This window comes from Gobius niger (assembly GCF_951799975.1).
Source record: "Gobius niger genome assembly, chromosome: 13".
Taxonomy (NCBI): Eukaryota; Metazoa; Chordata; class Actinopteri; order Gobiiformes; family Gobiidae; genus Gobius; species Gobius niger.
In genome coordinates, this window is record NC_136864.1 from 27,156,602 (window position 1) to 27,182,838 (window position 26,237).

General features: G+C 42.8%; 1 protein-coding gene across 1 annotated transcript in view; it reads left to right on the forward strand.

The window, feature by feature from the left end:
• hs2st1a (heparan sulfate 2-O-sulfotransferase 1a) overlaps positions 1-26,237 on the forward strand; it is a 64,846-nt gene that overhangs the window by 36,725 nt on the left and 1,884 nt on the right. Inside the window, exons 2-6 of the mRNA XM_079570055.1 lie at positions 15,339-15,589; positions 15,795-15,880; positions 17,525-17,663; positions 17,739-17,836; positions 20,278-20,435. Coding sequence (XP_079426181.1) covers positions 15,339-15,589; positions 15,795-15,880; positions 17,525-17,663; positions 17,739-17,836; positions 20,278-20,435 — 732 coding nt within the window. The remainder of the gene's footprint in view (positions 1-15,338; positions 15,590-15,794; positions 15,881-17,524; positions 17,664-17,738; positions 17,837-20,277; positions 20,436-26,237) is intronic.

Below are 26,237 nucleotides of genomic sequence, written 5' to 3' on the forward strand. Positions count from 1 at the left end.
CCTCACACACCTTCCTCTGACTCCCCTTAGCTGCGTAGCTGTTTAATACTAAGCCTGTGTGGCTGTGGTTGTGTATGTTTTTTTTTTTTACTTTGCGGTGAAAGGATTAAGCTTAGCAAGAGGTGGAGAGGCCGGGCTGGATACCGCTCGGTACTTTAACGATACCAATACCTGAACAATGCTTTTTCTGATTCTGAAATAACTGTTGTCCAGAACCAGACAGCTGAACAATAATGTTGGAAGATCTGCACATTTACAATATCGGGTAGATTTCCAGTATCAAGAAATGTGGGAAAAAATGGGGAATAATTGTGGGGAACAAATGGGGGAGAAAAAGGGGAAATATTAGTAAATAAAATGTTGAAAAAATGTGAAAACAATTGGGAAAATGGGAAAAAAAATTGCATAAACATAAATTTAAAAAATTAGAAAAATTGTGAAATCAGAAACAAGGGAAAAAATTGGATTTTTTTATTTATTTGAATCACTTCCTTTAATGCTGTCCCTGGTGGACCAACAGCAACAGGATTATTATTTTTTTCCAGTTCCTGCTTTTGATCCTTTAAATTTTCGATACCAGTGGAGCCTAAACTTTTTTTCCAGACTGGCATCGTTTAAGCTGTCGCCCTGAAAACACCCTCTTGGGAAGACTCAAAGATTCATTTGGAGAGTGTCTCAAAACACAGCTTCAGGTCTGTTTCTGATGAGACAACATTGTAACACAGCAAAACGTTCTAAAAAAGTCCATTTGGGACGATTACCCCCCTGTGTTAAGTATCAATTGTGGTGCAAACACATTTCTAACATCCCAATTCTTCACAGAGAGGAGTTTAAGTATCTTTTCACAATGTTATTCGTCACGCGCTGTAACTAGTGAAGGTTTTGTTTGTTTGCTCTTAGCCTGTAAGCTCTGGCGGAATTGGAAAAAGTGCTGTTTCTGTCTATCTCCAGTGAGTCCATGTGTGAACAGCTGTAGATGTAATACATGTTCCCACAGACTGATTGGATTTCTCCAGCCACTTCTGCAGCTTATCACTCAACATGCTGTACATTTCTGCTTCCTGTCACACTCTCCACGCCCGGAGCACACTCATACCGCGCTCATGTAGCTCAGGACGTTCAATATTGGATCCGTGTCCCTGCCGGTGTCTGCGCGGTCATGTCGTCTGGGTGTGTTACAGGAAATGCTGCCGAGTAAAAGCAGTGGCCTCCAGAGTATTCCATTGAAGAGGATCGAGAATACAGTAGTGATACTGCTCATGCTTTTTAGGATCAATAATCTTTTTCTTCTCCCAAAACACAAGTAAAGATTTAAAACTCCTTACACCACGTTCATGCAAAAAATATAAAAAATATAACGCACATCAATGTTTTCCAAAGTATTCAGAATACAATACTCTAAATGGGCAAAATAACAAATACATTTTAAGGCGAGACACTGCAGGACCAGGTGAATAGGAAAAAAAAAAATTATTACAGATATCAATTAGAAACTTGTGCTATAGATCACTGGCATAAATCTGAGAAAAAAATGCATTGCAAGTTTTCTGTCATTTTATCTTTTCATATAAGAACAAGGTGTTTTATGCCTAAAAATGCCCCAAATTTCCCATCTTTTCGGCGACGAAATCTGAATAATGGATAGAGCAACATTCAAATTTATTGTTTCATTTCATTGGTAAATGAGCTGCCAAGACTTTCTCAGAGGGGATTTTGGATTTCTTTAGTTTGAAAATAAGCTGTTTTTTAGTGAAAACATTTGTAAAAATTTAATTTTCGCCTCATTTTTTGACATTCAAAACTCAATAAATCAGGCTAGAGATTAAATAATAAAAAATCCCTCTGAAAAAATCTTCCAAATATTGTTCAGTCCAAGGCTGGAAAATGTGAAGTCTTTAAGTCCGACTGACGAGGACATAGTGTCGCCACAATGACAGAAAAATGTGTTTTGAGAAAAAGGCCCTTGAAATTGCATTGTCCCATATAAGTCTATGGGGGAACATTGAATCAGCGCAATATTTAAACATGTCATTGTGAAGATTAGGCATATTTTTGGTTTCCGGGAGAAAGCTTATATGTTCAGAGACCAATTTGGCCCGAAACCTGAAAACTGATTTTTTTTTTTTTTTTGCCTGTAGTGTCTCCCCTTAAATCAAGCATTCCGTGTTCTGTAACTACTGTAAATGCAAGTTCAAAGTATTCAAAGCCTAAAAACTCTCTCCCAAACCAACAAAAAATGATCGCACAACCAGTCGCCATGAATGTAAAAAATGAAGAATAAATATGGTGAATAAAGCACTGCCCTGTTTCTGACCAAACACAAGGAGAGTTTTCCAGTGGTCGTGTTGTTTATGAGACATGTAACCTTAGAGTTTGTTAGGATCAGTGTATTTATATTATGAGAAGTAGTTACTGGAGCTTCTAGCCTCTCAACACACATTACATTACCCAAATGGAACCATTTTGCTGTAGTTGCTCACTGCTTCTGGCTCTGATGGAGCAGCAGCACCTATATCTTGGGCAGAGCTATTGGCCCTCTTAAATATCTGTCATATTCAATGCAACAGTTGAGGCCATTAGAAACACAACAAGCCCTTGAACTAAAACAGTGTAAGATACAAAACCGAGGACAATAGCCGCACGTTGTTTCTGCCGAATTCAACGCCTCAGAGCAGTCACGGCTTTAATCTTGTCGTTTACTTGCTGGAGCCTTTGTAAAATGACTGAACAATCTTAAAATGCGCGTTCCGTTGAGGAGGTTCCTCTCGCACTCACTGCAACAAAAAACTTCACAAAACCAACCAACTGAGTGTAGAGCTGGATGATGAAATGGTCAAACTCACCACAGAGTGAGAATAGAAGTCCCGAAAAGGCAAAAACATTAAATCCTTTCAATGGAAACGAGAAGTTATTCCCGAACTACGTGCACTGACGACGACCAGGGGGCAGGAGGGCGAGTCACCTGACAACTCCCAACATGCACTTCTTTGCATATGTTTGTCTAAGATGTATAGAAATCAGGGGCGTACTGGGAGTGAAAAACAGCCCTGGACTCTGGTCAGCCTGGCCCAAATTAGCGTAAATGTGATACTTCCACAAATACATATGTTAACCTCTGACCCCCCGCCTTAACCGAGAGCATTTTCTCCAGTTCGGCTTTGCCCAAATCTAAAGGCTTCTTGACTGGAGAGCAACACTATAACGCCTCATTTGAAAGCTAAAATCTAGAAAAGTGATGGTAGCTTTTTGTCACGTTGTCGCTGCATTTTTGTCATGTTTTTGTTGCTTTATCGTTGCTTTTTTTGTGGCTTTTTGGCCTGTTTTCGTCACTTTTTCGTTGTGTTTTCGTCTCTTGTTTTTCGGGGGGGTTTTTCATGTTGTTTTTTCATCACTTTTTCATCGCTTTATCGTCACGTTTTCATCACATTTTGTTGTTTTTTTTGGCACTTTTTTGTTGCTCATCCAGCGCATTTTTGTTTTTGGATGCTTTTCTTTTAACCTCTTAACTCCCACCTGAACCAATCACATTTTCTCCAGTTTGGCTTTACCCAAATCTAAAAGCTTCTGAGGGAAAAAAGCGCAAGGAAAAAAAACTATAATGTGACAAAAATATTGACAAAATGTGACAAAAAAGTGACAAAAGAGGAGCAAGAAAGTGACAAAAAAGTGACAAATACCCAACAAAAAAGGGACAAAAGTGCAACATAACAGTAGCAAAATAGTGACAAATAAGAGACAAAAATGTGGCAATAATGTGATAAATAGAGAAACAGCGATAAAAAGAGAAAAACTCAACAAAAAAGTGACAACAACGTGAGGAAAAAGATCAGTTTTGTGGGTGTTAGCTTTCAAACGAGGCGTTACTCAGGCCTATGGGCAAAGAGGAGAGAATGCATTCGGTTTAGGCGGGTGGTAAGAGGTTAAGCTTTTAGATTTGGGTAAAACTCGGTTACGCCCGGGATAAGGGTAAGGTAAAGTGAGAGGCCAGACCGGTGGCCCTAGAGCCAGTGGCCCTTCTGGGCTCTTCCAGAATGGACATATGGCCAGTCCGCCCCTGGTATAAACAGAGGGGTTCTGTGAGTCCGCTTATATTGGCAAATATAATGTGAGGGGCATGAGTGATGTTGTATCCGAGGGAGGCCCATTGCTCATTATATACGAGATTATCTGGGAGTCTAATCTTGAATCTCTTGAAAATGAGGCTTCTGCTTGACATCCAAAACAGTTTCCTCATGAACACATTTTCCTAATCCAGAAATGCAAATGAGCTATTGTGCAACTGCAGCAAAAAAGTTTATTTTCCGAGTGAGTCGCGTGAGCAGGTCTGTGCTCTTCCTCGGTGCCCAGGGTGGGGCGAGGAGGTAGAATAGGTACAAATGTCCAGAGCACAGGAGACAGGGCAGTGTAGGATTCCTCAAAATCGCTCATAAAGCCACTCCAACTTCACAGGAAAACCGCCATAATCAGCTTAAAAGTCCACAAAAGTCAATTCTGCGCAATATGTCGGCTTTAAATGTTAAATCCAAGATAAATAGTTGGACCTTATAGGTGAAACCAATATGCATTTGCACATTTATTTATATTTCTGTAAATGTATTGGTCGCGGTCATCAGGTCGTTCCATTCGGCCGTCGAGGAGAGGGAGGGAGAGGTCAAGGTCTCAGGCCGGATTTCACCGTAACCAATCGGCCAGAGCAAACACAGAGGAGGGATTTCAGCAGCGCTCGAGCCGGGAGCCTGTAGTAAACACTTGGCTGGTTGTTTTCTCTGGGGGATGAAAGGTGTGCAACAGAAGCCAGTGCGCCAAAGGTAAATTTAGTCCCAGGTCACTACCTCAACTCGTGCTCCATTTTTACCTGGCCATTTGTTCAAAGCGGGTCTATTTTCAGACTGTGACCGGCTGCTTTGTCACACTGACCTACGAGCTTGGTCGAGGTCAGATTCTTTCGTTTTAAATTCACAAGCACCTACAAAAACGTTCTCAAATATACTTCTATAATATACTGTATCTATCTGTCTGCACCCATTTGTGGTAGCGAAATCTGAATTGTGGATAAAGAGAGAACTTTTATATATCTTTTTCGCATTTGAATATTGAAAATGTCTATAAATATTCACGTGGTGTTACTTGCAGTGTCTCCTCTTAAACATAGAAACTAAAGTTACTACATGTTCTCACTCTCGCACTTTTAATTAGTCCTCTTTTGAGTGTAAAACTTGGCATTAGCAGTTGACGTTGGCTTCAGAATGCTGGACAAAGATGCTGCTGAAATTTCCGAACGCTCCCCACAGTGTGATGAGCATCCGGACCTGCCCCATTTGTGGATAGAGGAATGTCAATGTGTAACAGACCGGTGTGAAATTTTGCACGTCTTTGTCAACATCGCAGGATGGTTTTGTCACCTTAAAAATCACAAAACAAATAACCTGCAGCAGTGGTTCTCTGGTGGTTTGGCTGCTTTAGTGTTTATAACATCTAGACATGGTATTTGCTTAGGCATCGATTGATACAAGCATTAGCTGTAAGACTATCAAAAACCATTAAGCAATTCATCAACAGTGTCCCTTATAGTCTGGTTTGTAAATAAATGAATACGCCTTATGCTTAAACTTAAAACTTTTTAAGCCAAACAAAATAATAACGAGTTGATGCGTACCTGTCTGGTCTTTGTGCGTGTGCTCAGTCACGCAGATGTTGTAGTATTATTGTTGCATTTAGCCTTTCCCAGCATATTCCAATAGCTCCAAACTGAGGTGAAGTTAGAAGCTACCAAACTGTTCCACGTTTTGCCTATTTAAATATAGTTACACGATGTAAGGCGTAATAATACCTAAGGAGCGTGAACGTCTGTGAAGTGGCACTCCAGAACAGTACAATATCACTGTCAATATCACTGACTCATGACAAGGAAGAAAGTTTGTTTCTGTTGCCGTGCAGGGGTGAGAGCTAGGGCTAAAATATATATCGTGATCGTATCGATATCGAGATATGAACATTCAAAACATTCAAATAAAAAAAGCAAGATATAAACGATATAGATATTCATAATAAAATTGCACTCTTTTGTATTATGTTTATATTTTTCTGAAAAATGCTTGTTTTTCACCAAACCCATAGTTATGTCGTATCGTATCGATATCTGGCATGAATATCGAGATATGAAATGTTGTCCATATTCCTTCTGCCCAAGTGAGAACATAGTTATCATATAATAAAGGCTATGCCTTAAGGCGGACTCACTTCCGGCATCATCGGCGGCCATCTTGCCACAGGGAATCACTTTTTGGGTTCATCAACAGGTCCGACAGACTGGTCAGGCCCCCTGTCGCCCTGAATGCTGGAACATGTTTAAATTACAGATTTTCATTTTTTGATGTTTATAACAATACAAACCGTTTGAAGATCGGTACAAAATTGAGCAAGTTATGGGTATTTAAAAAGTACATGCACTACAAAACACAATGTTTGCGAATGAGCGAGCTCCCTGTAGCAAGATGGCCAACGTGTGCGGATGTTGACCTCCATTGGCCAGATATATGATGTCTATGTGTGAGAGTTTATGTTTGAATCAGCAAAGCTATTATTCACAACACTTCAATTCAAACTAATTAGTACTTTCCACTTTGAATACTTACGCATTAGTATTTGATCATTAATATCTGCACTTTAGTACTTTGACCACCAATGCATACTGTGCTGTACACGTCGTTGAACTACCTTTGGAAAGTGGGCTATTGATTAACACGTGGTTTTTCACTTTCAGCGCGCATGTTAAGTGACTGTGCAAGACGAAGCGTTGCCTAAAATAAAATGCATATCTATTGCAGGCGAAATGTTAAAGGAATCTATCTCGGTGTTTGTTTAAAAAAAAAAAAAAAAAGTCCCCTTCTAAGTGCTTTTGTCCATTCGTCTTGTTTGGAGTGTCTTTGGCTCGGCGCGCTGTCCTCTCTCTATGTTATTACTTCAGCAAAAATGATGGTCCTTTCCCCCGTCCCCTCTTTATCCAAGCAGAGTATTAGCCTGATTGGAAGCTCTGTCCCGCACAGTTTGTCCTCCGTGATGGAGAGAGCACTGCAGCGTCCATGTAATAGCACCTCCGATACCTGTGCAGAGATGTGAAGGCCAGCCTCGAGAGATGATAGACAAAGACCCTCAAGACAAAGTACTTTATTTTTACTTTTATTTGAGTCATTATTTGGGTCATAACTTTTTACTACTGCGTTAGTAAATGAATTGGCAGAGACATGTGGCTCATTTGCATGGCCTTGTGTCCTTCAGTCCTAAACGCACAAAGTTGCCTTGCATCCAGATTATCATTCGGTGCATTCCTCTTTGGGGGTAGACACAGTACTGAACTAAACTGACCCCCTTAGATCAGAATTAATGCACAGACTTGATTAGACTTTTTGAATATGTACTATGCAGCAATACTACTTCATACACGGGTTACCTTTTGAGCTATGTTTAAAGTGATAGTCTGTAAGTTTGCAAAGTGAGATAGATAAACAATCAAGGAGGTACCCGGGCAAGACTTGCTGCTAAGCCTCACAAGCTTCTATCCTACTATTGTTCTGGCTAAAGTTCATTCACTAGAGAATAAGACGGATTGTATTGGACTGCTACGATCTTGCCATAATGTGGCGAAAGACTGTTGTGGAGCGGAGGGAACAGTGCAGGAGGAAGGCGGAGGTGGCGGAGGCGGAGGAGCTGACCAGTGCAGGACACCATGCTCTGAGATGCGGCACGGTAGCGCAGGGGCTAGCGCCTCCGCTTCACAGCTAGAAGGTCCCGGGTTCGATTCTCACCAGGACGGGGCCTTTCTGTTTGCATGTTCTCCCCGTGTCTGCGTAGGTTTCCTCCGGGTACTCCGGTTCCCCCTACCACTAAAAACATGTACAATAGGTGAATCCTCCAGCCAGGTGGCTCCACATCATGGAGATGGGTCCCCGGGTCGACCACTGCTCCTTATGGGTCGCCCCAGTGGCATCGAAGGATGGGTTACATGCAGAGGGCAACTTTCCCTACGGGGACAATAAAGTAAACAAACAAACAAACAAACAAACAAACAGGGACAAACCCAGGAGACTGTGCATCGTTTCATAGGAGCACTGAAGACAGTTCTCCGGTTTCCCCTTCCTCCAAAAACATGCTGGTCAGGTTGACCCACAATGGCCCAACTCAGGACTAACCCAACATCTGAATGCAATTTCGTTGTACAATTCTACAATGACTGACTTGCTTGCTTGCTTACTTACTTGAAATTGTTTGAAAATTTGAATATCATTTTATCCAACAACAATTGTAATACATATTGAATCTCTTTTACAAAAACATGGTGTACCTAAAAGTTGTCCACGCTAACAATCCATGCGAAAATTCCCCAAACTTTTCTTGTGCCATTTCACTTTTCAGATCTACACAAAGCACATTTAAAAGTAGAAAATATTAGTCTGGAAACCGTCTTCCTTTGGGGCCGCCTGAGCTCTGTTTTCGCCCTGTCTCTGAAAGCGAGCGCCCAGTAATAGGCTTGTGCTCGCAACAGTGTCTAAGGCCCATGTCGGCTTCACGCTCCGTAATGAGCTTTCTCCCCGCTCGCTCGGAGAAGGGCTGGAGGCCTTTGCAGAAGCCCGCTGTGTGGCCAGAGTAGCCCGGACCCTTTTGTTCCCCCGAATTAGGCGAAGAGAGAAGGGGAGCGCGAACCCGTGCCAAGTCCGAAATGAATGGGGCGGACGCTACAGAGAGCCACGCTGTGTCTCTAACAAGTAGTTTTCACGACACAGTGGAACCCGGGACTTTGCAGAGCTTTTGTTTTGGGCTTAAAGGGGAAAGTAGCTATGTATGCATGAAGCTGTTTGAATATGGAAATGTGCCGGTGAGAGGAGCTGGAGCTTGAGGTTAGCGTTTGCAGTCATGGCCAAGTGCATTTCTGCCAGGGGTTTTCAATTTTCTTTTTTTTGTTTTTGTCCCCATTCAGAGGAAGAATAAGAGTCCGTCGTCCCCTATACTCTCGCCATCTGTGTCAAAACTACTAAAAAGAAAAACTCTTTCTTAGTACTGGCTCACCTGCTTCCTTTCACTGGAGTTTGCTGCTTCTGGTTCAGTCCTTCAGACCCATTTAATCCTTTTTCTATTTGCGGGCTCGTCATTTAGCGGGGAATACGCGAGGTGTGGGCTGGGGGAAAAGGTTGAACATTATTGCAAGAGTAAATATCAAATTACGTGGGAACTCTGCAGAGATTGGAGCGGCGGCTGTTAAGATTTCTTGTATTTTTGATACAATTTGGCCGGGCATGACCCAACCATATTGCATTAGCACAGGGACATAGATCTGGAAAGGCTTCGATTTAAATAGTTTGCGAAAGAAGACAAACTTTCATTGGGATCTTCGCTGCTGATTGGATCAAGCGCTCCTTGTTCCAGCCAATCACAGCCAGAGTCTCAAATGTAGCTAGACAACAAAGCCCTTAATATGGTGCTTCTTGTAGTGGTGGTGTTAAAGAGGGGGTATTATGCTTTTTTCAATCACATAGCACCAGTCTATATCACACTACAATGATGACGAAACCTTCTGTTGGTCTGTAAATGCAGTAAATTAGAATAACTGCCTTGTATAAAATTGCTCTCTCAAAATGGCTGTAGTGAATGTCTTGAAATAGGCCTCTGTCTCTTTAAGAACCTCTGAGCCTTTAGACACGCCCCCTCCACACACTGTCTGTGGCATCAGTGGGGAGGGGGTTCTGCTGAGGGGCAGTGGTTGGTTACTCGGCTGGTGACGAAAGCTCGGAGGCGTCTCCAGGAGGTGGGGGCGTTCCTAGGAGGACTCAGGCAAACCTATCCCTAAAATGGCCGCCATCAGAGTTCTTACAGATTACTCAAAAATACGTGAATGTGCCACGGCAACACTTCAGGCATGTTTTTAATGAGGGAATGACATAATAACATGAAAAAGTCAATTTTGCATAATACCCCCCCTTTAATAAGTATTGATAAAAGTGCTTGTGGCTGATGGCAAAATGTAAAACCCGCCCACTCACAGCAATACTGCCATGTGATTGGTCCAAACCTCCAGTGGATTTGGGCCCAAACGAAACAGCTTCAGCCTGTCAAGACGGATTTGCTGATTGAAAGTGCAGTTCTCGTGACAACACAGACGGGTCCACTGCTTATTATTGACTACGTTCATTGTTTGCTATAGTTCCCCCTAAAATGGCCGACTTTCGATTCAGGACATTTATCCCGAACCTTCTTTCAAATCTCCGATGAGCCAGCATTGTTCCCTGAGTTGTAACGGCGAAGGTGTCCCCACGCACCTGTCTCCTGACTCCGCCGGCACTTCGTATTTACAACTATTGTCACGCCGCTCGTCTCTCTCCGAATGTCACGCCTGTAGCTGTGGACTCCATAAAAGTACTCAGGAGAACAGCTGTTGGACCGGTGCCGCTGTTGTCCCCGGCACATGGCTGAGCTGGAGGTGTGAACGCCGCCTCTGTTGACAGGAGAGCAAGTCGGGCTACAGCGCGGAGAGGGGGGACATGGCTCATTGTTTCCATTTTTCTTGCCTCAAAATGGTTAAAAAGCGGGTGTTGTGCTTTTTGCAGGCGCTTGGTAGTAATGCAAACACGTCTTTATCACTGTCTTACACCTTGATGATTAGAAAATGAAATTGATCTAAATCAGCTGGAAAAAAAAGTAGTTTCACTTCCTGGTTGTTCAAGCAAACTCTAAGCTCCTCCCATTCCATCACTTTTGCTCCCCTTCGCAGCGCAGCTCTTTCAGTTTAGTGGGGAAAAATGAAATAAATTAGAAAGAAAATAGAGCTGTCTTTTATACTTCGCAATGAGGTGATTAAGCATGTGTAGCACCTCTGAAAGAGCTGTTTGGGGGCTGCTGCCGTGGTGCAAAGAATAGTCTTTGGGAAAGATTCAAAGATCACTCAAAGAGGCACTAGTGGCTCGAAACGCTGCTCCAGGCATATTTTTTTTTACAGCATTGTAACATGGTAAAAAGCTTTAAAAAGACAATTTTTGCTTTTTACATAGAACCAGTGGCGGCTAAATTCAGTGTGCCAAATTCATTCAGATGAGACACAAATATGCCACAATAGTGTACATTTAAAGGCCCTATAGCTTTTTTTTGTAGTAGTGGGACTAAATTTGTTTTGTTCTCCTTCAGTACTTTGCAAACTAAGCTAGAAAAAATGTTTGATTGTGAAATGTGCATTTATATCAGTTTCATGAGCTTGCAGTCTCGTCTTCAAGCATTTCTGTGACAGTGAGCCTGAAAAATGACTTCGCTAGTTGTGAAACGTGCCCGTAAAGTCATCTCTATTAAGAACAAGCGGATTCAGCATCTCACCGAGCGCAAAGCATGCTGGTCCAGGTTAAAGGTCAGGCCTACCCAGATCTTATCCCAAACTGTTAACATGACCGAGTGTGACACAGATATTGAATATTTTGAGCGTTAAAAATCGATGTTTTAAAAGAATTCTGTAAGAAACGGGGACACAGTGTTACTGGGAAGATTAAAAAAAAATAACTCGTGGCCTTTGCTAAACCAATAGATAAATAAAAAACAGTAGTTGTATTAAGTAAATAGACGTATTGGTTACAAATAGCATTGCTAGTTTGCCATATGTCAAACTTACTCATTTAATCCATTCACGTCATGACGTTCTGGATCTTTTCTTTCAGTAGGAAATTTGACGAGTATGGTGGCTCCATGTACAACGCTGTGAGGTTCCATTATTTCACTCGTGAATAGAGCAAAACTCTTTCATAGACTGATGAAGCCCACGTGGACAGTCACACTGCAATGGAGAATGAATGAGAACCTGGCATATCGCAGTAAAACAACTTCAAGCGACGTAATAGTCACTAAATAGCCGGTTACTATGATAGTCTGGTTTGAATGGGCTTTGTTGACAGCGTGGGTAGGTTTGAACTTTGACTGGAACAATACCGCGCTTGCATAGTACTGACAATGCTGATTTGGCTTATTGGGATGTTAACAATGTATTAGGAAAGTTGAGAATCGCTCTCTTTCATTGTTTGTAACAAAAAAAATCAGGAAGAGCCCGTAGTTTGTGGCCTCGGGTTGAGGAGTTCAGTCACCGAAGTAAAGCATAAAGGAGGGATGCCCCTGGACTCCTCTTTGCATGGGGAGGCGTTCTGGGCCTGTCCTACAAGGAGGAGGCCCTGGTAAGGACCATGGATGCACTGGAAGGATTGGGCTGGGACCACCTCGTGATCCTCTGGAGCTGGAGGAAATGTGCATATGGACAGTCTGGGCACCACTGCTCAGACCGCTGCCTCCGCGACTCCAGGACAGAGTCGCCAATTCTCTGCCATGCATCTACAAAAGAACAAGGCGGCATCTGCTGAATTGCGCTTTAATTCCGTAACCCCATGAGGTCCATGCTTCCGCCATCTACAACATCGCAGACTTTCATAACTGTGGAACAGAAAGTGTTCGAAACTAGAAATGTCCACTTTACAAGTCTGTGTCACAGGTTCCTCAAAGCAGGACACAGTACTGCTCTGGGGCAGAGTGTCCATTTGCCACATGGCTGTGTGGTGTGTTGTTCGTGTCCTGGGCTCCTGTTGTGTCGGTGCCCTCTGCTGGACACGTGTGGAACTCTTTCGGTTTTTAGTTTTTTAGTTTTTTGGCATACTCAGGAAGTCGTGTACTGTAGGGCAGGGGCTGGATCTGCGGGCCTATGGTTGACAACCCTAATGTAAAGTATAAGACAGCCTCCAATTATTTATTATTTTTAATTTTATTTCATTTTATTTTAAGTTATTTTATTTCATTTTTTTATCTCTTACTTTAATTTGTCTATTGTGTTGTTTTGTTAAATTGTCTACTTAAAATAAAAATTACGAATCACAAAAAAAAGACACTAAAAATGTCAAGCTTTCAGACGTCCCCTCCCTGGTCCGTCTACACCTCCGGGGAGCCGCGTAACATCATCGCACGTTTCTTGATTGCACATGTTCTGATTTTTTTTTAATTAATGGATAATGATAGTCATAATATAACAATGATAATCATATTTAAAAAAAATAATAATAATAATCTTGCCTGGGGCGCCAAATTGGCTAAATGTTCATTTGTGTGGCCTGTCCATGAAGCTAATGAAGCTGTTGTTGGCTCATGTAAGCAAGCGGAAAATACTGAAAAGACACTGAATACATTTTTTACATAGACAGTCAAAAAAGCAAACCGAGCGTTTACATTCAGAATTTGGCTTTTACACACATTATTTTATTGGATGTGTCTCTCCGAGCAGCGGGAGTGGGTCTGTGTTGGCAGCAGCTGCAGTCACAGAGGAGGCAGCTCGGAGGGAAACTCGAGTATTCCAGCAGGAAGTACCGACAGCTGCTCTCTCCACAGTCCCACAGAACACGGAGACATGTCCGCAGAGCAGAGCCGGGGGTGCGCATGACATCAGCTGTTCTCCACACATAAACTTAGACAGCTTCACACTTTTCTGCAAGAAACAGTGAGCTTTGTTGGTTCATCAATTGTTAAACTTTTGCACGGTAACTCAATAAGTTATTTTCAGGAATTCTATCTCTGTGTCCTTGCTTTTCTTTTGCTAACTTAAACATCATCACATGCTTGCAATCCTTGCTAACGTCTTCATTTTAAATGTGTGTGCAGGGGCTCCCACGGGTATTAGGTGCTGTAAGGGGGCCTGGGAGGGACAAAAGGCCGGTGCTCTTTTGTGTCGCTCTTATTCACCACGGGGCCCAACGCTGGCTCCGTGCTGCGCTCGGACTGACGTGCGCCGACCTCCCCGTGCCTTTTTTAATCAAGCGCACATAGATCACATGTAAACGCGGGGCGGACACGGAAAAGGACGGCCCCAGTGTCAGTCATTGGGGTTTGATTTTTGTCTTTTCATTTTTTATTTAATTTTTGTTTATCCACAAAAATATCTGGAGTTTTTAGTCAGAGCGTTGGTCTCATTAACTACATTTAATTCCTTCCCAAATAGCAAAAATATGACTTTGACTAAAATTACGACTTTTTAGTTCACAAAATCAACACTTGTCCCAGGGGTATTTTCTTGACCCATACTTAATTTTATTTTTTTTCTTCTTTGGCCAAGGGTATCCACTTTCAAAACCAAAAGGAAAGCATCATATGTTGCAATATGATGCGAAATGTTGAATAGCAACATGATGCTAACTTCCTCGGGTGCTAGTTTTATTCCTGTGGAGAGTTAGCCGGCCGTTGCTAGCATACATTTAAACAGAATGTTATATACTTAAACATGTTTAAAACTACTGAATAACTAGTAAAAAAAATACTGAAGACTTATGTGTTTCTGGCATAAAGCTAAAGGCTAACCATAATTTGACGCTAACGAATAGTAAAACAGCACCATCATGTGCACAAATTCTTATGATTAACATTAGGCTAGATGTTTATTCACGCTTTATTCTGTTTATGTAAGTATTATTTTGTTTTAATTTAGATAAAAAATGGACAGGAAGTAGTCGCTACCCTACACTGGCCAACAGGAAGTTAGCCAAAAACATTCCATGCACTGAGCCTGCCGACACTTGCGCACTTGTATTTTACAAGAAAGAAACAAACCGTACTTGAAAATTTGACAAAATTACTTTTATAATTTTGCAGTTTATAACGTTTTAGACAAATCTTCAATGTTACCTTGTATGTTTCATGTCCGTGAGTTAGCACATAGCTGATTAGCCGGCGCCGTGATGTTAAACTCAGTCAGTCAATTCTAATAATACATGGGATTGTATTGATTATGTTGGACCGCGACACGTGACCGGGAGTGGGTGGGACTGTTGAGCTCTATTGGACCTTCATATAATAAATGAAAAATACAGTTCTGTTAGTGCTGTCTGTCAGTTTAAATGTGTTCTTGGATCAAGTGCCGTGGAGTTGTTTTGTTTCAGTAATTGCGTCCTGTTGGCTGTGGTCAATTATTGTATTAGCCGTGAATTGGTGCCCTCATTCCTTTTTTCCTTTTTCTTATCTTTTCTTTGTCTCTTCTTCCGTTACTCTCTTCCTTCAGAGCGATCCTATTACCACTTACTGGTCTCTTTGACAATAATTCCTTCCTTCCTCATTCCTCTGCCCCTTAAATTCTTTCTTTGTTAGTTTTAGATTAGCATTTATCAAAGCATTTATCACTCTTCACTTTGCTGAGATCATACCTGTTTTTTTAAGAAGATGAAACCTGGTGCAGGAGTTTGTGTGAGCTTTTTTTTTTGTAAATATTGTTTTGGTTTGGAGAAATGAGTCAAAGCGATAGAGAAGAGCTGCCCTTTCTCTAACTCCGTGCGTTGTGTTTTGTCCAGAGCGAGCCATGGCCAGACACGAGGTGCGCGAGCTGGAGCAGCGGCAGAGCCAGGACTGGGGGCCGAGGGCGGAGCAGAGCTGGACCGCGGCGGACTCTGACGAAGACCTGGTGGTCATCTACAACAGGGTCCCCAAGACGGCCAGCACCTCCTTCACCAACATCGCCTACGACCTGTGCGGGAAGAACCACTACCACGTGCTGCACATCAACACGTCCAAGAACAACCCGGTCATGTCCATGCAGGACCAGGTAAAGACGGGACGGTGCCCAGTTTTTCATTTGAACGGTCACTGAACTCAATCTAGTGCCAAAATGAAGCCCTTAGGTGTCATTATAAAACATTCAGTTTGATTCTAACTGGCATTGAATATAACTGTTTTCGCATCATATGAGTTTAACAAAAATGACTTGGATAACTGACTGTTAAAACTAAGCCACGCTGTGTGTGTTTCAGACGCGGTTTGTGAGGAACGTGACTGAGTGGAGGGAGATGAAGCCGGCCTTGTACCACGGACACGTGTCCTACATCGACTTCACCAAGTAAACACGCTTCAGACTTTCGACGCACGGGCTTTAGATCCTTAAACTTGCTGTACATTACACAGAGATGCGTCCTGGCTTTTTCCTTCTCCCGCTGACCTTTCTTTTCTCCTCAGCTCACTTTGATTTATTTCCTGACTTCTGAGTTCCTTTGTTCATTAGCGCCTCACTATCCACCCACCTTTTCTTTGTCTGCTCCTTTCCATTGTTTCCTCTTCTCCTCCACTTCTCATTGTTCCTTATGTACAAATGAAGATCACTGTTACCAAAAATAAAAATCATCATTACTCTGTAAAACACTACCATCATAAAAAGGTTATCAAATGGTCATCTGCTCATCTTTGTTTTTGAATCGAAGATGTTTCTTCTGTACTGGGATGATGGTCTGACTCCCCCGTACAGGAGGGGTGTAAGGCAGAACAGCTGACCTCAGGAAGCCAGTACAGACAAAGCTTTTTGCCTGTACGTCTAAGTGAGGGATGTTGACGATGCAGCTCGGGAGCCACATCTGGTTCCTCGAAGTTTTAATCCAGCCCAGAGGCGTTTTTCAATTTATGATATTTCCACTTTATTATTATGATATTAAAAACCCATTTTGCAGCAGGAGTGCAGGTATTTGCAATGAATTGTGCTGCATTACACAGACTATTGGATTTGGGATAGTTTTATTAGACATTTACGTCTGCTCTGGCAAATAAATAATTGAAATACAAAGACATCTCTTTGTGCTGAATTTTAATCAAATCAAGGCAAGGCAAGTTTATTTGTAGAGCAAGATTCATACACAAGGCAATTCAAAGTGCTTCACAGTTGCATAAATACAAGAAAGCAAATAGAATCAATAAAAACATCAACATAAAATTAATCAATTACAGTAAAAGGCGAGAGTGCAGATAAAATACTTTCAGTCATAGGTAAAAAGAACTGTTTTCAGCCTGGAGTTGAACATTGTCAGAGTTGAGGCCTGTCTCACGTCCTCGTGAAGACGGTTCCAGATTTTAGCTGCGTGAAACTGAAACACAGCCTCACCGTGTTTATTATTGACTCTGGGAACCACCAGGAGGCCCCTCCCTGAAGTTCTCAGGGCCCGAGATGGTTCATACGGCTCTAACATGTCAGAGATGGACTTTGGAGCTAAACCATGAAAAGACTTGTAACAAGCAGAGCTGTTTTAAACTCTATTCTCTGAGTGACTGAAGCCAGTGCAGAGACCGGAGCACTGGACTAATATGGTCATATTTCCTGGTTCTTGTCAGGACTCGAGCAGCAGCGTTCTGGATGTACTGCAGCTGACAATACATCGCTGATTTGTTTTGTTTTGTTTTTGCAAAACAGCACCACACAGAGTGCTTATATAACTATTATACATGGGAAATGTTCTTAAGCCTATGGGCACACTTTCACATACATCACATACTGTATATGTTAACAGCATATTTGGATTAATTTATAATTTGCATTAATTTGCATTATATTATAAAGATCAAATAACTTCAGTCTTTGTGATTTTCCAAAAATATCCACACAATTTTTGATTACTCGTCCACGTGCAGCCCTACTTCTCACTACCATGTCATTTCTAGAAGGTTTAGCTCCTAAAAAACCATGTAGAGCAGATGCTAATGCCCTGTATGTTCTTGTCAGGTTTGGGGTCAAGAGAAAACCCATTTACATCAACGTGATCCGCGACCCCATCGAACGCCTTGTGTCGTATTACTACTTCCTACGCTTCGGAGACGACTACAGGCCCGGGCTGCGGCGGCGGAAGCAAGGGGACAAGAAGGTGACGACATCGACTGGTCGGATAAACATCTCAAACTGTTACATGTGATTGAGGAAACTCACTCTTTTATTACAGACCTTCGATGAGTGCGTCTCGGCCGGCGGGTCGGATTGCGCTCCGGAGAAACTGTGGCTGCAGATCCCGTTCTTCTGTGGACATTATTCTGAATGCTGGTCAGTGTTTCACTCGCTTTACGGCTTTCAGATTGCAGAATGTTAGAGATAAAGGTAAGAAGAAGACAGTATTGGCTTCAAAGCAGAGCAGAAGAGGTCGGGGGGGGGGGTGGCGTCATTTTAGGCCCTAGTGCATTTCCATCTCCTCTTATCTGTCTGTCTCGGTAACAAGCTTCATCCTTCAGTCTCCTGTGGGTAGCAACGAGATGAGACTCTGAAACATTTGATTACAGACGGAGGAGGAACAAACAACACGACTCTCTCTAAATCTAAAATAAAACCGGATCCTCCGAATTCAAAATAAGCTGACCATTTGTGACGTCCCAAATTGCGGCTTCAAGGGCTGTGTTTCTGACTGATGCTTTGTTTTGACTCCTCAGCCTCAGATGTCTTATCAGCAGTATATATTTTGGGCTATATTTTGTAATTATGTAACACAGTGTGCTCTAAAATCGACTAAGGGTCGTCTTCATTCTTGTTTTAATGGCGGGCTGGTGGCACTCACCCTAAAAATTGATCTGCTGTAAACTTTTGAGATAAATTATTTAGAACACTGCCTAAAATTTGATCGAAAAATACCATCGCGTCTGCTGCTGTCATGTTTGATCCGTAAGTAAACTTTTTTTTTTTAATCCGTAAATAAACTACAAGCTTCCGTATATCGAATAGTGCGTCATCGTCTTGCCGTCCCTTCTTGTTCTGTGATTGGTTCCCAAATCCCCGCGAAATTTGGGCCATGGTCCCCAGGCTGTTCTGCAGTTCGAAATGTTTCGAGCGCACACAGCAGCATGGCGTTAGCCAGGTTAGACAAACAAAGTAATATAGAAAATAACAAACTTCACTTCACTTAAAGATGCTTTTGTGCTTTTTGACTGAAACAGGAAAGGAGCACCAATTTAAACAGAGATGAATAATTACAATAATGCTTTGGCAGATATTTCTCTCTAAATACACACTAATATGACTCTGTAATTCAGCTCCAACACAATTTTTGGCACATAAATTACATTTTCTTATATTTGTTTTGAGCCCTTTGTACCAATGACCTTAGGGATCCTTGTGTTATTTGTTCTGAAGTTGCAGATGACTTGCTGGTATTTCTCAAACTTACAGGGCCAGATCTTGTGACTGGCGCAGTCCGTGCGCAACTCTAAACGCAACATAATACACGCGCGATCTTGCATGTGGCGCATGGGGCGTTTTTTAAGAAAAAGAGGCCAACTGGTTCATTACAAGCAGCACTCGCGCTACTCTTCTATAGCAACCTTCACATAATGTTCCTCTTTACATCCCTTGCCTTGTCTTCTTCCTTAGAATCGACGTCAAATTGAAAACAAAAGCGAAATTGCCTTGAAAAGTCTGTTTGAGCGTAGGCTTACACGGTTTACTTTGATACCGTAGATCAACGCGCTCACCCCAAACACCAAAACAACAACAGTTTTCCATAAATAAACCACACGTGCCTCAAGTGCCACAACACCAGGTCTGATCTGAGTTTTGAGGTGACATTTCCATCGTGTGTCAGTCTTTACCTCCTGATGATGCTCCTTGTGCAGCCACAGCTCAGTCCAAAAGAAAGACGCGCATTGCAACTTTTTTTTGCAGCCGCTCCAAGAATCCTGCAGCTGTAGCGCAAATGTTCCAATACGCTACAGTTTTCTTGCAACTGCTTCATAACTCTGCAACTCCTCCACAGCCGATATGACAGTTTCTGATCAATTAAATCCTGTACATTTCGTAACTTTGCGCATTCGAACGGTGTCCAGCGCGAGGCCTCTCTGTCCCGCCCGCTCATCTTGGATCTGCAGCGAGTGGCTGCAGCAGCGGAGGGACACTTTTATTTCTTTTATCTTTATTAAACATTGCGCGCTGCATCACGCATGTTACGCGTTTACAGGAGAACCCCCCCTCTCGCAAACCACCGCCTCCCGCAGGTCTGGGGAAACCATGGGGAGGGGGCGGCACCACAACATCGCAGTGTGAGTCTGTCCCCCCTCCTGTCCTGCCCACTTTTTGCGCCAGGTATGACACTGAAGATTGCAAGGAGCGCCACCCGTCTGCGTATTCGTCTTCTCTACAGCCTTGCTTGATTTCAGCATACAAATCACAAGATGTCATATCTTTGATCTCACTTTGCCACTTTGGAAAAAATCCTAATGGGATTTTCCCAGTTAAAAATGTGAAATAAAGACGTTTTGCTCTTGCTGTCTGTCATTGCAAATGTAAGCTTCTGAAGTAGTGCTAAACAAATCTATTGTACTTGTGGTCTATAAAAGCTCTGACAATCCATCTGTTGGCATATTTTTCTGAGCGCTCGGTTTCTCCTTGTCCTCTTTTGAACTACTCAACGACACCACAGTTTGCTTGTTCTCAGACTGTTATAATGTTGTCTGCTTCTTCTTGTCTCGTCTTCCTGACCTCTGTCTGTGCGCTGTGTCCAGGAACGTGGGCAGTCAGTGGGCCTTGGAGCAGGCTAAGGCCACGCTGGTGAACGAGTACCTGCTGGTGGGCGTGACCGAGGAGCTGGAGGACTTCGTCATGATGCTGGAGGCCGCTCTGCCGCGATTCTTCAGAGGAGCCACGGACCTTTACAGGACAGGTGAGAGGACTTTGTGTCTGCGGACTGGGCTTGAAAGTATCTCATTGAATCAATCAATCAGATGTTTCATTACTTTTACACTGTGTTATTGTGTTGGGTCACGGTACTTTTAAAAGAAACTGGTCAGGCTACCTCCTTAGTGGTTTTCAAATGGTGGACCAAAAAGTGGGTGGTGGAATCGTCAGTGGGCCAAGAGGGAACAATTCTCTCAGTATTTGTCTTCTAAAAACACACAAAAACACCAACTATTGTGGCTGGTGTCTGAAAGTTTCCTACAAACAGGATTCGCTGCCAGTACTTTCCATTATTTAAAGGCACACTGCGTAGCATTTTGGACTGTACTGTTGCGGCAAAACAAAACATGAATGACACAGAAAATGCTGTTACTGCAGTGTGTAACAAAAGAATGGACTTGGATGAGAAATTAACCTGTTTAAATCTCAAATGCTACTGCCTTTCGTCACATCTCCATGGAGACGAGCTGGAGACGCACCCACTCCCGGTAAAGTTTGCAATCATATCTTAGCAGGGGTGAGCCTCATAAATGCTTGTTTGTACATTTATGAGGTATTATTCAATGATGAATATATCTGTCATGAAATAAATGCTTCTATTTCAATTTTATTTATTGGGTAAAATTTTCCGCGTTGTGGCTTTAAGATCTAATGCTCGTTCAGCTCATCTTCCCTAGTCAGACATGTTACAATATAACACTAAACATTATGGGACAGTGACATTCTTGTTTTAATATTTCACAGACCTAGAAGAGCAGGATATTTTAAGAGCTGTTTATATATTATTTGTGAAGTTGGGGCATCGATGTCGCTTTGTGATGCTTAGGTAATAAAGACACATACATTTACAGTGTTAAGATGAACAAATTAGTGTAGCCTGTTCAGCATGTATAGTATATTGAGTCGCTTTGTGTACGAAATGCGCGGTATACATAAACATGCCGTGCCTAGAACAGAGCAGCCGGTGAGAGGAGCGAGTTTTTCATGAGCTTAAAACGCTCATCAGAGTAAATTCTCCTTCGAGTTGTGCTAGCCTGGCCTTAGCCATCCATAAACTCTGGTCAATTATCATTTCCCCACATGTTACGTCTGGGTCCGATCTGGGCCGCGTGACATCGGTTGAATTTCGACCGAGCATTCAGCGAGAGGGAGAGGCGGGAGTTGTCGGCGGATACGAAACTAAAAGACACTCTTCAATCCGTCCTGGCTCGGCTCCCACATTTCCAGAAGTTGAAGCCCAAGAGTTATGATAGCTGCTTCACTCCATAGACTGTAAAAAATAATGGACGTCTTATGCTCACTCCTCCCCGTTTACCATAATGACCACGGTCGTGGGGGAATTCATGGCGGATTTACAGACTCCTCCCCCTCCCCAGCTCTGGCGAAGCATGTTCCTAAAAAGGGCATAAGGGCGGGATTTTCACCGTAGACTCGGCCCTTGCGTAACTTGTAGCTCACGCTGCTCCAATGCTAAAAGTCTGAGCCTCATTAAGTACGAGATTTCAAAAATTCTTTTTACGAAAACCAGCCTGGTTTCATATATTGTGATTAACCCAGCGTTATCTCAGGAGGAATATCTAGCCTAGTCTAGTGTTGAAACAATTGAAACCAGGCGTTAAAGTTGTTTTTAAGGTGTCTAAACTCCAATGCTTTTCAATGGGGGCCTAGTGGCGATATGGAGGTACTACAGCAATGGCGGCCCCCAGTGTCGTGGTCATAAAGCAGAGCAGCCAGCGGCCATTGCTTCACTCACTCTGGCGCATTACACACGTCACAACGAAACGCTAGTGAAAATAAGATCCAATCGTTTCAAACTTTAAAAGGAGTTCACCCTTCCCACCTGAAAACTGAGCTCAACTGTGAAGATCCAGACCCTCTGTACGAAGTGAGTACGAGGATATGGTAAGACCAGGCTAGAACTGTGCATATTCTGACCAGCATAGACAGTGATAGAGTTGTTTACAGGGCAAACAACTCTTAAATCATGGCCAGTAAAGGGCAGGTGCACAAGTGCAACCAAGAATTTTTTTTGTTGCACCCTGGAAAATTTTGGGCCGGGCAAATGGTTAAAGAAACAAAAGAATGTGGGGGAATGCAGTATTTTAACAGACTCAAACAGCAAAGTGTGCCAATAAGTGTGCCCGAATGTTCTCATTCGGGTCGCCGCTTGTCGTCTTAGGATAATAATGGTGGGTCCCGACGCCATACGAGTTGTGGATCACTGCACTTGAGTTCTCATGGGTTACCAATAATAAACATCTATTTAGCCTTTTATTTATTTCTTTGCTTATCATGTTTTCTGAAAAGTTTATTTCACAAACCGAGCAGTAGAAGCTAAACCACGCAAACAACAGCTTGATATCATCCATCCATCCATCCATCCATCCATCCATTTTCTTCCACTTGTCCGTTGCCAGGTCATGAGGGCAGCCATTGGAGCTGCTCAAATCACATTGCACCAGCCTCTATGGCTCCTCATGCAGGTGGTGGGTCCACAGAAGGACGGCCTCATGATTCTAACCGGACTGTTGGTCTCTCATAAGGGGCTTCTGAACCGCTCTTTGTCTGACCCGTCACCTAGGACCTGTTTGCCATGGGATTCTCTAACTTGTGTGAAGTTAGCCCCCCCCATAGTGTCCGATTTGCTTCAAAATGGTGTCATTCATTTGTGCTTCGTTTGTGCACGTTTGTGCACATAAAATTAGCATTTGTGCGCACTTCATTTTTGAGGTATTGATCATTGATTAGTAATTGATCAGCCCCCTCCCATAGTGTCCAATTCACTCCAAACTAGTGTCATTGTTCAGCTTTTCGTTTGTGCGCACTTCATTTTTGAGATATTGATTGACTGTGGAATCCTTCCGCAGTCAATAATTGGTTTTCATGATCTTTATCTTTTATTAAACTTCCGTCTTTTTCCTGATTTTCAGCAGTTTTCAACTTTTCCAAGACCCAAACTAAACCAAGACCCAGACTAAAACCAAGACCAAGACCAAGACCGGACCAAGACCACAACTAGAACCAGACCAAGACCCGAACAAAGATCAAGACTAAGAACCAAACCAAGACCAGACCAAGACCTGAACAAAGATCAGACCAGGACCAAGACCCGAGCCAATTACCAATCAACGATCAATATCTCAAAAACGAAGTGCGCACAAACGCTAATTTTATGTGCACAAACGTGCACAAACGAAGCACAAACGAATGACACAATTTTGAAGCAAATCGGACACTATGGGGGGGCTAACTTCATACAAGTGAGACCCTACCACAAACCCCTCCACCCACATTATATTAAGGTGGTGGTTCCAGGAGGGGAGCTTGATATCAGCAAATGCATAAATAATGGCCCAATATATCAGCTTCTCTTTGCTTTTTTTCTATGTTTAACCTGACAACAGCAACTGTCGGATCGTTTGCTAAAGTTGAACAAACAAGTTGAGACAGTGTGGATGAGCCGCTTGTCTGGCTTAGAATATAACGAATACAGTGTAACATTGACAGTTTTTTATTGTGTTCTATTCTCTTTCACACTAGACATGTTTAGTGATTGTTTTGGAGCCGGGTCCTCAGAGAAAAGCGCGCCGACTGTCTGATAAGTGTCCGGCCCCTCTCAGACGCGACGCTCGGATGAATAATATGCCCAGACAGATTGAGCGTGACAGGTTTAAATCTCAGAGACTCGCCGCTCATAAACTCCCACCTCAAATGAAATCAGCGCGCAGCATTTAGGGGAATGAGCTCGGGGACCGCGTTATCAGCCGGCCTTCAGACGACGCACGCTTTATGTAGATTAGAGAGAGACACACGAAAGCGCGGGCAGAATTATGATAAATTATGGAAATGATCGGCTGAAAGGGGTTTGTGATGTCTGGATGAACTCATTTTCTATTGTTTTTCAATCGGCATTAAGATTCAGGCTAATGAACGGAAAGCATCGGCCCGATCCCAGATGAGGTTATTAATGCTGGAGTGAACCGATCCCAATTTCTCTTTGACTGATTCTTGCACTGACCCCTTGTGGTGGAGGTTATTGTAAATGTACCCAATGACACAAAGAAGCAGTGTCCACAATGGCAAAAACACAAGAGGCTTCACATTTTTCGATTATATCCTTTATAAAAAATATACTACTGCCCAACTACGAGAAGATTATACTGATTTATGTTTATTTTTACACAAAATGAGCGGCTTCGAAAAACATTTTGAGGACTGACACATTTACTGTGTTTCACAAATGGTCAAAGGAATTAGTCATATCTTCTAAAGGAAGGAAGAAGCATTACAAGAGATAGACTGATGTTGTTTTTAAAGGTGCATTATGCAACTTTATATGGGTTAGTATATTAGTACTTATTTCACCTGTAAGGGAACCTGCGGCTTTGTTTTTTAGGGTTTCTGGTTGGTTTTCACTACTGATGGATTTGTCTTCATGGTTATATACAGTCCCCTCCTGGAACCGCCACCTTAACGTGGTGGAGGGGTTTGAGCACCCGAATGATCCTAGGAGCTATGTTGTCGGGGGCTTCGTGCCCCTGGTAGGGTCTCCCAGGGCAAACAGGTCCTCAGACAGAGAGCGGTTCAGAAGCCCCTTATGAGAGACCAACAGGCCCGGTTAGAACCATGAGGCCCGGAAACGGACAAGTGGAAGAAGATGGATGGATGGATGGATGGATGGATGGATGGATGGATGGATGGATGGATGGATGGATCCTAGAGGTCACCGAGATTAAAAGTAAAGGAGCCATGTTGAGCACCCATATAGCCGCTGGGTAATTGTAAGGTCAAATACACACTAATATTAACTTTTATTTCACATTATTATACGGCTCTTCACAACGTAAGTAGAAGCTCCGTTGATTTGAATGGGATTTCCCAACGTTCTACCGGTCATTATTTTCTGATAAAGGACCTCTGAGAAAAATAATGACCGCTGCCAATGGCAACGGAGTTCGTGCTTTCATATCACTCCGCGCGTACGTAGTAGCGACACTATCTCTGTCACTGAGAGAGAAGTCGGGGAATCGCTCGTGAAGTTAGCGTGAGTCTGACTTTCAACTTACCCAGAGATTCACCACCATTCCTCCAACTGCGCCTTCAACTAAGTAGCTAGGCTAGCTGCTAGCCTTGCTGCCTCTAGCCTAGCAAAACGTTTCCCGAGCAACGCGCAAACTTTTGGGAACTATTTGTCGCGGAAGTCATTAAATAAACCTTTCGACCTTCATAAAAGTGTACTAAGTTTATGTTGTGTGTGTTCAGTTGGCAAATGGCCGTATAATAAGGGCGAACCGGACCCCGACGCGAAGCGGAGGGTTATTTTCCCGATAATGACCAGCGTTCTATACATTATCCCTTACTTAAAAGTTGCATAATGCACCTTTAATGGCCGATACCGAGTTTTAAGCTCCACAGAAGACAATAGCTGGTAAACTGCCAATATTTCGGGGGGGGGGGGGATTCCATTAGAATGACGATAATGTTAGCTTTATGGTTAGTGTGCTTCATTAATTCTGTATTTATGGGCATCTTGCTCCTCACAATATCTGTATCTTTAATTGGTAGAAATTACATCCATATTTCAGCAGTTGTTATAATGGTGGTGTAGTAGTAGGTGAAAGAGTGGTCCTTTTCCTATCTTTGTTTCCCACTCTGACTCCTCCGACTGTGAATATTTGTGGCCGTTCCCAGAGATGATGTCTGTATTCACCTTATTCTGCCCTGCCAACTTTTGCCTTTTTTGCCAAGGATCGTCACTTCTTTCCTATTGACAAGTCCGTTCACTAAG